We start from the raw sequence: 14733 nt of genomic DNA on the forward strand, positions 1-14733 counted from the left end.
TGGTCAAGGAGGATGCCCCCCACTCCCAAACAATGCAGCAAGCAACACAGTGCTTTCATAGAGCCATGGACTCACAGCCTGGTTTGGGTTGAAGGAACCTTAAAGCTCCTTCAGCTCCAACCCCTGCCACGGGTAGGGACACCTTCCACTGGAGCAGCTTGCTCCAAGCCCCTGTGTCCAACCTGGCCTTGAGCACTGCCAGGGATGGGGCAGCCACAGCTTCTCTGGGCACCCTGTGCCAGTGTCCTACCACTAATACGTATATAACAGATGCATATTAATGTATATATTCCATATAATATCTTCTGTTAACAAAGAAGTCTGTGTGCCCGCAGCAGAGGCAGGGAGCAGCACCTCAGCCCCATGGCTCTTTCAATCCAGTTGAACTTTTCTCTGTTATTCTTGGGGAAGCTGAGCAGGGGTCAAGCCCAGGCAAGGAAATGAGGTCTGGGGCTATGGAAAACTCAGACCCCAGAGCCACCTCCTATTATATAGATATAAATGGAATGGAAAATTATTTTGAATATAAGTGCACTGCCCTCTGAGAAATGTTCTCACAGAACCGCCTCCGAGAGCGCCTTAACTCTTTATCCGAGCGCAGCGCTGTGCAGTGTGGGGACCTCAGGCAGTGGTGACAGGGAATGCGGCATGCCGGAGCCAGGATGTGCCAGGCATGTGTCAGGCATGTGCCAAGAGCATAAAACTAAGTGCCGAGCCAAGCGGTCTGTGCTGCTTTCTAAGGGCAATTCCCTGTTGCTTCCCTTTCCCTTCACGCCAATGGCAACTGCATCTGTGAGCAAGCCAGATCCACATCCCCAGGAGAGAAATGGGACCCTGTTCTGGCTTTCTTCACCTTGGCAGGGCTGTGGGAGCAGTTCAGGGACAGCTTGATGTGCAGACCATCTGCGTCCAAATTGCCCTGAATTTTTAACACCATCTCAATTAAGAGCTTGTGCTGGGCTCGCACAGCAAGGCACAAGCAGGATGTGCATCAGCCGTTCCCTGCCCATTCCCAGTCCAACACCAGTCCATTTGCTTCTCTCTGCATGTGAGAGTGAAATGTTCATCCTCATGGACAAAAATAGACACAGAGGAGCACTCCTCTCCCAGGGCACTCGGACACGCCACGTGCAGGCAGCTGGGAGCAGTGGGATGGGGAGGTGCAGCAGGAGCAGTGGATATCCAGGGGTGTGAGGAGCAGGGGAAGGAACAAAACAAATGCAACTTGGCAGTGCCCAGGCATTGGCCTTGCTTCTCCTTTGTCCCTTGTTACTGCCAGCCCTGGCACCTCCATCTGTCAGCGAGAAGAAATCTAGAGAGGGTCTTTGGACTGTAGGGACAGGAATGGCTTGAACCTGCCCGAGGGGAGACTGAGATGAGCTCTTAGGCAGAAGCTCTTCCCTGGGAGGGTGCTGAGGCGCTGGCACAGGGTGCCCAGAGAAGCTGTGGCTGCCCCATCCCTGGCAGTGTTCAAGGCCAGGTTGGACACAGGGGCTTGGAGCAAGCTGCTCCAGTGGAAGGGGTCCCTGCCTGTGGCAGGGGTTGGAACTGGAGGAGCTTTGAGGTCCCTTCTAACCCAAACCAGTCTGGGATCCTATGATGACTTTATGACAAGGCTTTGCAAGAGAATGAAGTAGCAGGGAGCAGGAAAGTTGTGGGAGGAAGAGGAGGAGGGTGCAGAGATGGGAGAGTAGGGCTGCACCCACAGCCACCTCTTTGCTGGTCAGAACTGTAACCCCTGCACAGGGCTGCAGGATGTGAGGGAGATGGAACAAAAGTCAACAAGCTCATGTGAACACACACATAAAGTAAAGCAACTGGGCACATATTTTATTTGCTTTTTATTTGCTCAAAACAGCCACTTAAGGACTTCATCAAAGGCAGAAAGCAAAAACCTAATGGGCCATTTGCCCAAAGCCTTGTGGCAAAATGCTGAATCCTAAATTAGCACCCAGGAAGTGACTGGCTTTGCCCATTAAAAATCAATTTGTAAATGCCCAGAAGATAATGCTGTGATGCAAACCAGGACTGGTTAAGAGCAAGCCCTGCAAGCCAGCCCCATGTCCATTTTCCTGTCTATCTGAATAACCCACTGAATAAGGGGAGGAAACACATGGTACGGGACTGAGCTTGCAAATAAGTTCAAGCAGATGCGGTTGAAATTTGGCTGGTATCTGCTATGCCAGGTTCTTGGATGGAGAGACAGCAAACCCTCCCACGGAGGCATTGGAGGACAATACTCATCAGCCTGGCCTCATCACATGGCATCTTATGTGTGCCTGGTTCTCTGGAGAGGTAGTCTTTTGATCCAGGTTCCTTGTATCCCGTTTAGGCAGTGGAAGTCTCCTGTGCCCTCTGAGGACGTAATTAGGAATGCAGCTATTAATGGATGCCACATGCATCCCTCTATGATTTTGCCCACTAGAGCAATGGTGGGAGCAAAGCGCTTGGACTCTATCATGCAGCAGCTTCTTCAGGAGACGTGTTCCACCTCTCCTGCCTTTTGGTTTCATGACTTTGAGTTTCTTTGGGGGTATATGAAAACCCAAGGGGTGTGAGCAGGCTCCTGTGTATCATGTTCACAAACTCTGCTGCAAGGATAGGCAGAGGCTGCTGCTGTGGGCAGGAAAGTCACTCCCCATGCAGGAGCTGAAGCAAGAACCTGCAACCTGCCTTGTGCAGCGTGGGGAGGAGCAGGGGACACGTTCCAGTGCTTCAGCTGGAGCCACCAAATCTGCCTGGGTATGGTGCACAGAGAAGATCCTGAGCTGTGGGTGACCTCTGGTCCTCGGCGCCCAGCGCTGCGTCAGAGCTGGGGGAACATGGTCAGTGCCTGGGAACGGTTCTGCTGATACAGGATTAGTCATTGTGGATTTTGGAGGAGGGTGGAGTTGGAGCGGAGTTTTTCACTTGCTGCAGAGGAGGTTGCATGTCCTGAGATAAGGGGGCTGCTCTGCTCTCGCCTGCACATGGAGGCACAGCAGCTCTGCCCCTGGCACCTTGCACCATCAGGTTTTCTTCACCATGATGACCTTATGGGCAAGGGATTGCATTCTTCACTCCGATACCCAGGTGGGCCGTTGCACTGTGCAGGTGTAGCTGCAGTGGGGTGCTGTGCTGTCCCTCTGGCTCTGCAGGTTGTACCAGAGAGAGCTGATGCAGTTTTAACCTGCACTCTGATGGGTTCAAGATGTGACACAAAAAGGTAGGGGCTGAAGATCCCTGTTTTACATGGGAACACCAAGCACTGGTCAGTTTTGGCACACTGCAGGCTCCTCACCCACATTGCCTGAGGAAAGTAACACTGTGGTGAGAAAAATATTATGAGTGTGATTCCAATGAGGCTTTAACAGCCTCCTGGTCTGCACAGCTTTATGCTTTGGAATAAAGCCCTACACTAATGCCTGTGTGGGATGCCTGTGCTGGCTGCTCCAGCAGATGCTCCATCATAGAAGGTAAAGAAAGACCATCAGGACAGTGTTGGGATCCCTCTTCCCACATAAGGGACCCTGTGGGGCAACCTGCCTGTCTTGTCTTCCAACACCTACTTCAAACATTGCAGGAGAAAGCATTAGGTGCAGGCATGGCAGGCTGGTGGAGGAGCTGAGTAGTGGGAGGCCAGACTACCTTTTCAGTGGTGCCCAGCAACAGGATGAGGAGCAATGACCTAACACACACAAAAACTAACACACAAGTATCACCTCAACATGAGGAAGAACTTTCCTTTGAGAGTGGCAGAGCCCTGGCACAGGCTGCCATGGGGGGTTATGGAGTCTCCCTCTCTGGAGCCATCCCAAATCCACCATGAACACCTTCCTGTGTGACCTGCTCTGCATGGCACTGCCTTGGCAGGGGGTTGCTCTAGATGATCTCCAGAGGTCCCTTCCGACCTTAATGATGCTTTGATTCTGTGATCCCAGGCTACTGTCCAGGCCTGCTGGAGGGAGCAGGTAACTTCTCCAGACCCTGGTGAGTGCTCTTCCCTCTGCACGGTGCCTTTGGGAGCCCTGCACAGGGCAGATGGTTCTGCAGACCCAGCAGCGCTCAAGGATGTTGGGCGCTCTCCTCGGGTGCCGCAGCCACAGTGCCCAGGCTCACTGCTGGAAGTGCAGCTTTTCCCAGGCAGATTACACGTCCATTTCAGCTTCACCCCCCACCCCCTTCCTCGGTTATTTTGGTGCCTTTCCCCAAGGGATGCAAAGTCAGCTCAAACACTGTTCCCACCAGAAAGGCAAAGCTCCCCCCCCCTCTTTTTCCTTCCTCTTTTGGGTTCAGGGTAATGTGTCCCATGACAAAACAAGCACAGATCTCTGCACAAAGTGCTTTGCCTTTCTCCTTAAAGGGAGAGCCTTTCTCCAGGGCCCCGAGGGCCATCACTCCATCATGCTGAGGAGCCTTTTGGACAGAAGGATGATGAAGTGGGACTCTATTTGCCTGTGATGAAAGCAGCCCATGCCCAGACTTGGGGGCAACGTTGGTGGGTGGAAATAGGTTTCATAGCTGGGTAATCATAGTATCATGGAATGGTTTGTGTTCAAATGGACCTTAAAGCTCATCCAGTTCCAACCCCATGCCACAGGCAGAAACACCTTCCACTAGAGCAGGTTGCTCCAAGCCTTGTCCAGCCTGGCCTTGAACACTGCTGGGGATGAGGCATTCACAACTTCCTTGGGCATCCTGTGCCAGTGCCTCATCACCTATTACTTCCTCATATCAAACCTAAATCCTCCCTATTAAAGTTTGAACCCATTACCCTTTGTCCTATCACTATAGTCACTGATGAAGAGTCCCTTTCTGGGATAAATATAAATAAATATCCAAGCAAGATATTTACGAATATGGACTTTTCCCACTGCTTTGGCAAGGCAGATTTCTAGCTTTCCAGTAACTGAGCCACTAAAACCTCCTTAGTCCCAGAGTGCTCACTACTTCCCTGCTACCATATCAGGCTAAATCTAAGTTCTCTTGGTGCATGTGGCTGCTGCATCCTCCTGTCTCCTTGGAGCTGAGCATTTCACTCTGCAAAGTGACAACACGTGCGTCCAGGCGCACAGGACAGGCTGGCACCACACGTTTATCACTGACGCCACAGCCACATCCCTGAGCCTCTGCAGAAGGAACCAAACCAGCCTGACAGACACTTCTCCTTGTAAATGCTGTTTTCGTGTTTCCCTCCCCCCTGGGATTTCTTTTAACAATTTTTAGCAAATGGGATTTTAATGCATTCTCGTAAATAGAAAGGCTGGGAACGTGTTTCCCATACAGGTGATACATGAGCAGTGGGAGCCTGGGGACAGAGGTGTGTTTCCTATGTTGGCAAGTCAGTAATTGTGCATGATGAGACCTTGCCAGCTTGTCCTTGGGATTCCTGCCTGTAGTGAGGTGTCTGAAACAGTGGGGGAAATAGAAACTGAAAAGAATCCCCAAAGGCTCCTGGTGAGAAAGGCAAGTGAAAGCAGTGATTCAGATTGGCAGGTTTTTTCAACACCATTTTTGTTCAAAGGTGTTGAAATCACATTCTCACTTTGGTTCTGGTATTTCCAAGGAATGCAGAAGTTGGAAATAATAGGGAAGTTATAGAATCATAGAATCACAGAATGGTTTGGGTTGGAAGAGACCTTCAAAGCTCATTTACTCTAACCCCTTGCAATGAGCAGGGACACCTTCAACTAGATCAGGTTGATGGTGAGTGTTCATGCCTGGTGGCCAGTTGGGTCTCAGTGGCCTGCTTGCAGCATGGGGGCTGTCCTTGTCCTCTGCAACACCAGTGACCACTGGGGTAGGATTTGTTTAAGCCTCAAGCAGCAACTGCTTTGAGTGAGACAAAGCATCCTGTTCCCCTCTGCCAGAGCCACAGTGCCAAGCGCAGCTGACGGCATCTTTAGCGTGGCCAGGTGAGTTGGATCCCCAGGTTGCTGCTGAGTCCATGAGAGCCAGTAGGATGACAGAACATCCCCCTTCTACCAAGATTATTGAGTCTCATGGCCGAAAAAATCTCCCTACTGAAAATCTTCCCTACTGCTGACCAGCACAGGAGCCAAGCAGAGATGTGGTCCTGTCTTGTGCTGGCTGTCAGCCTCAGTTTCCTTTCCTTGCTGTGTCCAAGATGGTATTTCTGCCTTCAGAGGTACCTTCCTGGCTTTTGAGTGATGATTAATGACTTCCAGGTCCCAAAGGTGTGGATGTGGGAGTGAGAATCATGGAGCAGAGGGAATACAGCTCTGGCATAAGGAGCTGTGACAGCCTGGCTCATGCATCAAGAATGCCATGATGGAGGGGACGTTCCAAGTGTATTCAGCATGGGAAAATATTTTATCAAAGAAACTTGGAATAAAAAAATAAAATTAAAATCTAAACATGACCATTTGACACAGTGCCACATGAGGGCTATTTTTAATTTCCTTCCTGATGGTTCCACTTGTTTTCATCATCGTCAGCTCTTTGGATGATGGAATTAGTCACCATATATGAGATGAAGTAAACAGAGAGCTCGTGGTTTCCAAGTGAGCATCATCACAGCTCTCCTAAGGGACATGAGAGCCATGCTGATGCTTGTGGATTTGCTGCCAGCTGTGGGTGACCTGGTGGCACCCAGGACCATGTGCTCAGCTGGGTGTGTTTGGGACACTAGCACCCAAAGGGATGGTGGCTCTGCTGCGAGGATTCACAGTGTAGGTGTTGGGCACTCTTCTATGTCTTTCTTTGGGGAAGGTGCTTTCTGTGGAGTCAGCAGTGTAAAGGAAAACCCAAGGATTTTCAGGAAGGCAGAAGCAGGCTCCTGCTCTGTCCTCACTGCTCAATAGTGGTACTCTGATTTCTTCCAGGTCAGCGCTTAATGAGCTGGAGAAGCCCATGCTGAGAGCCTGACACAAGTAAGGGCTTGATGTCCCTCCTGGGGGCAGGCGTGGAGGAGGTGGAGGAAGAGCCAAGTGCCAGGTCTCTGCCTCAGCAAGTGCTAAACTGGATCATCCCAGACCATGGGGCCCACATTCCTGAGCTGTCCTGCGGGCTGGGGGACACAGTGGTGTCCCCAAACCCCCATCTGCTTACGTGCTTTGAACCCCCAGTTGCATAGTATGTTTTCTTTCTGGTTACTTGATTTGTCAGGGTAATATGAATTCCTCGAGTTCCTAGTTGCATGGTTCCACAAGCGCTCACTGATTGCTTGAGGAGGATCGAGTGGGCTTTGGTTGATGTAGCTGGAAAGCATTCACTGTTATAATGGGAGAAATCCTCATGTCACTGATGACCCCAGGAGGATCCTGTGCTTATCCATATGACAGCACAGCTCAGTGTCAGAGCACTTCCCGTTCTGCAGACTTCAGCTAATCTATTTCCTAATCCTTTGAGCTGAGCTCGTGAAGTTAATGGGAGTTATTGGAAAGCATAAGGAGGAGTATGCAGGCTAATAGCCTTAGAGCAGAACTTTTAATACCTGTTCATTAAGGAGCAGCATTGTGTTGTTTAGGAATGTCTTTTTAGGCAAATTTTTAAATATTCTATATTTTACTTCTTAACCTCTGTATCTATATTGAATAAGTTTTAGGGGCTGGTTAACAGTGATCCTACTTAATTGCAACATGAGGTTAAACACTCAGCTGTCCAGCTAGGCCACTGACTCCTGTGCTGGCATTGCTTGTGCCTTGGGTTTTGCTGTAAATCGACATTGAGTCCAAGAAGGGTTAATAACAGATGAAATGGCACCAGTCCCCTTCCGTGGGTTTGTGCTTCATTTTACTGGTTTAGTGGCAGACTTGTGATGGGTTTGGGTTGTTGCTGTATTGTAAGGAGGAGCTTGGGGCAAGGGGGGGTTCAGCTGGACTGGGACAGGGGGTGTCCCTCCCAGCAGAGCAGTGTGCCTGGCTCCTGCTCCCAGCCCCTCCAGCCCCACAAGCCCACAGTTACTCTGTGAAACCATTCAGTTGGCTTTGGCTGATTTAAAAATAAAAACTCATGCACAAACCCAAGACTCCTTGTGTTTATAAAAGTTGTAGTTTCCCACAGTGGCGGGTGGGAGCCAGTGTCCCTTTTTTCCTAAGGTAAGGAGCCTTTCTCACCAGAATTGTCGGGATAACCATGACAGACATTTCCTAATTAGTTGGTGATCATGAGCGGGTCTTTCTGACACTTCCTGGGAGCTGATGCTCCCTCTGTGCAGTCCCCCCAGACAGGATGTGCCCCTGGAAAAATGCTGGGATGATCCATCTGCTGGAGGGCAGCTGTGGCAGGAGCCTCTAAACCAGCGGTTGCTGGTGGAACAGAGCTGCCCCATGGCACGTGTGCCAGGAGGAGACAAGGAGGCAGGGACGGGCTCTCCTCCCCATGAGGAGGGTGTTTGGCAGGGCCAGGGAGTGGTGGATCCTCAAGGACTGGAGGAGCACCTGTGGGACCTGGCTCCTGCCACAGCTCCTTGGCCTGGAGAGAGGGAGAGAAGAGCGAAGGCTTGGGAGGATGCATTGTGTCTTTGAGGTTTCAAGAGCCCAGTGGGTGAGGATGAAATACCCATGTTGGGACCCTGCGCCTCTTCCAGGCTGAGTATCACCACCACAGCAAGGAGCATCATGTCCCACCTCACTGGATGCACCAGCTGGTTGTTACCAAAGCTCCTGCTGTGGCTGGGCTCAGTGACCTGTGATGCACCATGTTTGCTCAGTGACAGCACCGTGCTCTGACACATACAGCGTGTTCCATGTGCTGCATGTGAGGAACGTTTGCCATGCCAGCAGAGGTGATGGGAGATGACCAGTGTCACATCACCCCAGCACAGCAGGGCACAGCCCCGCCAGCCAGCTCTGCCTGTGCCCTTGCAGCACCATGGGGTGCTTGAGAGACCCAAGCCGGAGCCAGGAGGAGGCAGAGAGGCCGCCACAGCCCTGCGCCCACAGCAGGAGCTGCCTCTTGCTGCCTTCCTTCCCCCAGACCTGCCCTGGCCTTTGTGAGCTCGAGGCCGCGGCAGCGCCGGGACCCGCTCGGCCCCGTTCCCACGCTCATAATTCCCGGGTCACGGGAGGCACAAAGGAGGTGCTGCAGCCGGGAGCTGGGATGGGGGCAGGAGGGGCAGAGGCTCCAGCACTGCGGCCCAGGTTCTGTCACCCTGAGGATGACCCTCGGGTTTTCTCACTGATAATCCCTCCCTTTAATCCCCTTCTCTCCTCACCCGGGTCAGGGCTTTCTTGCTCTCTCCTTCCCCGGTGGCTCCATCTCCATTGCTGTTGGTAATGGCCAGATCCAAGCCAAGATGTCTGCATCACCTGAACACACACGCTGAAAGGGGCTGCAGGAAAGCTGGCTTGGTCGTACATAAGTGTTAAGAGGAACCACTTGGAGGTGGCTCAAGCATGGCTAAACCCAGGTCCTGCCCCCTGATGATAGAATCACAGAATGGTTTAGGTTGGAAGGGACCTTCAAAGCTGCCCTGGTCCAATGCCCCTTCAATGAGCAAGGACATCTTCAACTACATCAGGTTGCTCAGAGCCACATCCAGCCTGGCCTTGAATGTTTCCAGGAATGGGGCATCCACCACCTCTCTGGGCAACCTGTGCCAGTGGTGTGGGGCTGACCTGAGCAGGGAGCTCCTGCCAGCAGCCTGTGGTATCTGCTGTGCTTCTGGAGAACCCCGGGGATGTGGCTATGGGTTTATCCAGGTGAGAAACTAAATCCCTTGGAGCAATTCAGGCCCTCAGAGACTCACTGGTGCTTCCAGAAGGGTTGCACTGAGGCTGGGGCACAGAGCAGCAGCACAAAGCCTTTTCTGCCGACTTGAATCAAGTAGTGTTGGGGACCAGTGGAAAAAAACAGCACAAGGCTGTGGCAGAAGTGGCTTGGGATGGGAGATAAGGTCTTCCCCTTTCCCACAAGACCCTGGGTTTCTTATCTGCAACACTACATATAAAAACCACGGAGCCAGCAAGGCTGATTCCCACAGTGCAGCAGACTCATCAGCATCAGCTTTCCCAGAAGCTCCCATATCCGCAGGAGAATGTCCGCGCTTCAGGATGGGCTCCCCTGTAAGATGTCAGCTCCATGAGGGTTTGCTCTCCCCCCCAGGCAGCATCCTCACCATGTCCCATAGGTCCTGGCAGCATCTTGTGGAGCACAGTCCCCAGAGGTGGAACAGGACTGGGACAAGCCCTTCTGCTCTGGGAATTTTTAAGCCAGAGGGAATTTCACAGCAGGAGTGAGCAGAGCGGTGGGATGGGGCTGGTTGGGCTGAGCCTGTTCTTCTGCATCTTAATGAACCGCAGAATCCCACCACAGCCAGGCTTTTAAGTGCAACAATGTCAAAAGCTTTAAGTCATTGTAGAGGCTTTAGAGGTGTCCAACCTTTGACTTGTTAGGGAAGAAAGCAGGGCAGAGATCCCTTTTTCCGCTGGAATAAGCCCAGATTGGCAGCCTGTGCCCAATTAGCAGCACAAGCCACTATGAACACAGCATGTGCAGCTCCAGCCCCAGCTCCTCTCACAGACCCCGTGAACTCTGGGGCTGTTTCCTTCCCAGCCACCCTTTGCTGCCAGGATCCACATGCAGGATGCTCTGTCCTGGGGAAAACGGGCTCTGCTAGAGCCTGGATCCTGCTGGGGGGAAGCGGCAGCTTCTGGGTGCTGAGGGTGGGGACTGTTAGAAAATCCCCTTCCCTGGCTATTATATCACTCAAGCCCTATTGTATTAAAGTGCGTTAACATTGTTCATATATAGTTCACATGATGCTCTGTAATGAGATGAGGTAGTGGAATTTTCCTGGAGACTAGCAGTGCTCACACTGAAGTAAAACAAACTGAAGGACAGCCCAGCGCTGGAAATGAAGTTTTCCTTTCACTGAACAACTGAGGAGGTGAGAAATGGAGGCTGGCTTTGAAGGAGCCTGGCTGCTCGGTCTGTAGCTGGAGCAGCATGTCACTGGCTGCTCATTCCTCTCCTCTGTGAACGGCTGCAGGGGCCATGGCACCACTGCTGTTGCTGTAGCGGTTCCTCTGGGAGCCCTAAACCTCAGGAAAAGGCCAGAATTCCCCCCGCAGGTCGCACTGTGGGTCTGCTCAGGGCTGTGGGCTGATGCTGTCAGCTCCTGGAAGGGTCTCTGACCATGAATGAACGTCCCCTTCAGGGCCAGGGGCTGGAGCACAGCGTGACCCTGGCTGCCACCGGCTCTTTCTGACACACAGTGCTCTGGGTTTTACTTTTCCCACAAGCAGTTAGATTCCCCCATAACCCATTTCTGGGCTGTTTGATACCCTCCTGGTAGCAATGTGCCACCGGAGCATCCAGGGGCTGCTCCCAGGCAGGGCAGTGTCTCCCTCTCCCCAACCTTCCCAGGGATGCTCCCAGTTGGCTTTTCTCAGACACGTGGCTCCTGCACGGGCTCTTTGCTCGCTCTGAGAGTACAAGCTCTTTTCCTCGCCATAATGAGCCATGAACCAGCGTCCTGCCAGCCCCGGGGTGCCGGACCCTGGTTCCCCATGGGCTGGTTCTTGCCTGGAGCCCACTCTCCCTATGGAAGCTGGTGCAGAGTCCAGCCTTGGGCGGTCCTTGTCTAACCCAGCTGGGGCTCATTTCACTGAACTCAGCTTTCAGGCTCCTCTCCCCAGAAGGTATCTGGGTCAGTGCAGCCTGGATGTGGTGCAGGGCCCTGGGGTGCTCTGCAGAGGGGCCCAAGTGCTGCAGCTGAAGTCCCCACTGTTGTGGGGACCTCAGGGAGCTGTGGCCTGGGAGGGGATGTTCTGGCAGGGGGTGGGGGTGCTGGCAGCTGCCTGGGGAAGGGAATCTCTTGGAAAAAGCATCTGGAAGGGACATTTTCCTGGCGGGAGCTGTGCACACTCAGGGAAATGGATGGGAAGGATGTGCTGCTCCCCTGGGAAGTGCTGCTGCTGCTCCTGCTGAATGCCTGGCCCTGCCTGTGCAGCCATTGAATTCCAGACTGGTTTGGATTGGAAGGGAGCTTAAAGCTCCTCCAGCTCCAACCCCTGCCATGGGCAGGGACCCCTTCCCCTAGAGCAGCTTGCTCCAAGCCCCTAGGTCCAACCTGGCCTTGAACACTGCCAGGGATGGGGCAGCCACAGCTTCTCTGGGCACCCTGTGCCAGCGCCTCAGCACCCTCACAGGGAAGAGCTTCTGCCTAAGAGCTCAGCTCAGTCTCCCCTCGGGCAGGTTCAAGCCATTCCCCTTGGCCTGTCCCTACAGGCCCTTGTCCCAAGCCCCTCTCCAGGTTTCTGAACTCACAGACTGTTCTTCAGTTGATTTTTCTCCCCAGATCCTTAAAATCAATTTTTTTTCCTTTCCCAGGATGCAGTGAGTTGCTGCCCTGTGTTACTCCTTCCATGGCTTTGCACTTCGCCATGGCTGCACAGGCATTTTTCAGAGCCCTGCCTTTCACCAGCAGATTGTTCCTGCTTTTCTGCTCCTTTTCTGTATGTTTTGTCCTTAAAAACAAGGGAGGACCTCCAGCTCCCACAGAGCTCACAGTGCCCAGGGCAGGTGATGCTGGTTGGACCCTGGGAAGCAGGGCAGAACCAGACTTTATTAAACACCCTAGAAAGCCATTTCAGTAAGGCCATAAAACAGCAAGGCAGCTAAAAGCAGATAAATCTACTAATTATTTGCTCATTAAAAAGCCCTCCAATAAATTCTTTTAAGGTGATCCCATAAATCTCTCCAACATCATTAAGGCCAGTTGTCTTCAGTTCTTATCTCCCCCCAGGGAAGTCTTTTATGGGTCTACAAACACTGTTTTTAGGATTTGTGCTGCAGATAGAACCAAAGTTTGACAAGATCATCCAGCAGCAGTGACCCTCTGTTCCCCATGGCAGCAATCAGGGAGCGGCATATCCTTGCCAGGAGGCAGATGAAGCCACTGGGACTGTCTGCTCTCATTTCGTGGCTCCAGGAATGTCACCAAGCCAGGGCTGTACAGACACTGTGGCTTGGCCCGAGCTGCTGCAAATGCCTTTTGCTGGCACTGCACGAGGTTTTGAGCGCAAGATGAGCCTCTTGCAGCCATCAGGCCTGTTGCACTGGGTGCACGCAGGGGCTTGCCCACCAAGGGGAGGGGAATGGGACCTGCCTTGTTCGTGCTTGGGGTGACCGGAAGAAGCACAGAGGGAAGGGGCCTTTCCATCCAGAGCTTTGGTTTTGCACGTACGGGCATTTCCCCACTGGCAAAATTCCTGGAATCCTTGAAAGGCAGGGTTGGTTCCGGAGGTGGTGTGATGTTCTGCACTTCCTGCATCCATGTCCAGCCCTCCTCAGTCCTGTTCCTACTCTCTGCTGTCTGCAGGAGCCTGGGCAGGAACTGGGATGGGGGATGCTGGCACAGTTCCTTGGCTGTGCTCATTGCAGCGAGACATTATCCTCACTGGGGTCTCCTGGTGACACAGGGACCAGAAGTAACCGGTGATCCCAAGTTCAGGAGGTCTTTCCTGCTTAACCAAACCACCCTCCTGCTTTTGGGCATGGGGCTGGTTGGCCCCCTGATGTCCCAGTGTGCAGGTACCATGGGCTGGGAGCCTGACAAGCACCAGTCACAGCAGCAGCTCCTGGGGACTCACTGGGGACCAAGCATTAACTGGTGGCTGCTTTGGCTCAGGGGTTGCTTGGCAGAGATGGATGCAACCCCAGGCTACCTGGGGGCCCACATGTGGGCCTGACTGGGCTTGATGAGGACCCTCAGCTGGATCCTTCACACTGGGATGCTGCAGGAAGGGCAAGCATCCTTGTGCTCCAGCACCACAAAATGGAACCATGCTGCCAGTCTCACATCACAGGATACAGAGGAGATGGGGTGGTGCCTTGCAGGGCATGAACCCTGCAGCATCTCACCACCAGCTCTGGGGCTATGGACCATTTGTGTGGCTTTCACTGTGAGATTTCCAAAAGACTTTCATTGTCCCAGCTCACAGCATTGTTACCTGCTTTCATCTACTGAGCTGGATCCAAAAAGTAACAGTCATTGAGTGAAAACATCCTGAGCTTTGGCCTCTGAATGCTGTATATAAGAGATGATCAAAGAAAGCTGGAGAGGGGCTTGGGACAAGGGCCTGTAGGAACAGGCCAAGGGGAATGGGTTGAACCTGCCCGAGGGGAGACTGAGATGAGCTCTTAGGCAGAAGCTCTTCCCTGTGAGGGTGCTGAGGCGCTGGCACAGGGTGCCCAGAGAAGCTGTGGCTGCCCCATCCCTGGCAGTGTTCAAGGCCAGGTTGGACACAGGGCTTGGAGCAAGCTGCTCCAGTGGAAGGGGTCCCTGCCCATGGCAGGGGTTGGAGCTGGAGGAGCTTTAAGCTCCCTTCCAATCCAAACCAGGCTGGGGTTCTGTGAAAGCCAGGTTATTTTTCCTCATTCCCTGCTGAAATGTCAGTGATTTTGTCTGATTTTAGTTATTTTCTGCCTAAACCCAGTCTCTCCTCAGCCATCCAGGGCTGTTCTGTCCCTCTCCAGATGGAGGTTTCTGTGCCGTTGCCCCATCAAGTGAGAGCCCAGCTCCGCTCTGTGGGCACGGGGCCATCACTGCAGCTTCTGGCCTGGAGCTGCCTCCCCCAGCTCCCCTCGTGCTGCTGCTGTGGGATTGGGGAGCAGCTTCCCATGCTCGTGTCACCAGTAGACTGGTGTGAGCTGACAGAGCAGGAGCTCAGATGTGAGCCTGATGCCACCCTGTGTCACCCATTCCTGCTCCTGCTGGGGTGTCTGCGGCTGTCTTATTGTCAGGTTTTATTGCTCTGAGATTACAGGCCATGCACAGGGGTTCTG

The 14733-nt window shown here is 52.9% G+C and overlaps 1 protein-coding gene across 7 annotated transcripts in view; it reads left to right on the plus strand.

The window, feature by feature from the left end:
• Positions 1-14733, plus strand: part of EXD3 (exonuclease 3'-5' domain containing 3) — a 286325-nt gene that overhangs the window by 222227 nt on the left and 49365 nt on the right. Inside the window, exon 21 of one of the 7 annotated variants that reach the window (XM_031042591.2) lies at positions 6825-7952. The exons of 5 other annotated variants lie outside the window; for them this stretch is intronic. In XM_031042591.2, coding sequence (XP_030898451.2) covers positions 6825-6836 — 12 coding nt within the window. In that variant the 3' untranslated portion in view covers positions 6837-7952. Of the gene's footprint in view, positions 1-6167; positions 6804-6824; positions 7953-14733 lie in introns of those variants that run through there. One more of the 7 variants, XM_031042590.2, reaches the window with a different exon arrangement.

This window comes from Melopsittacus undulatus, chromosome 11 (assembly GCF_012275295.1).
Source record: "Melopsittacus undulatus isolate bMelUnd1 chromosome 11, bMelUnd1.mat.Z, whole genome shotgun sequence".
Lineage (NCBI taxonomy): Eukaryota > Metazoa > Chordata > Aves > Psittaciformes > Psittaculidae > Melopsittacus > Melopsittacus undulatus.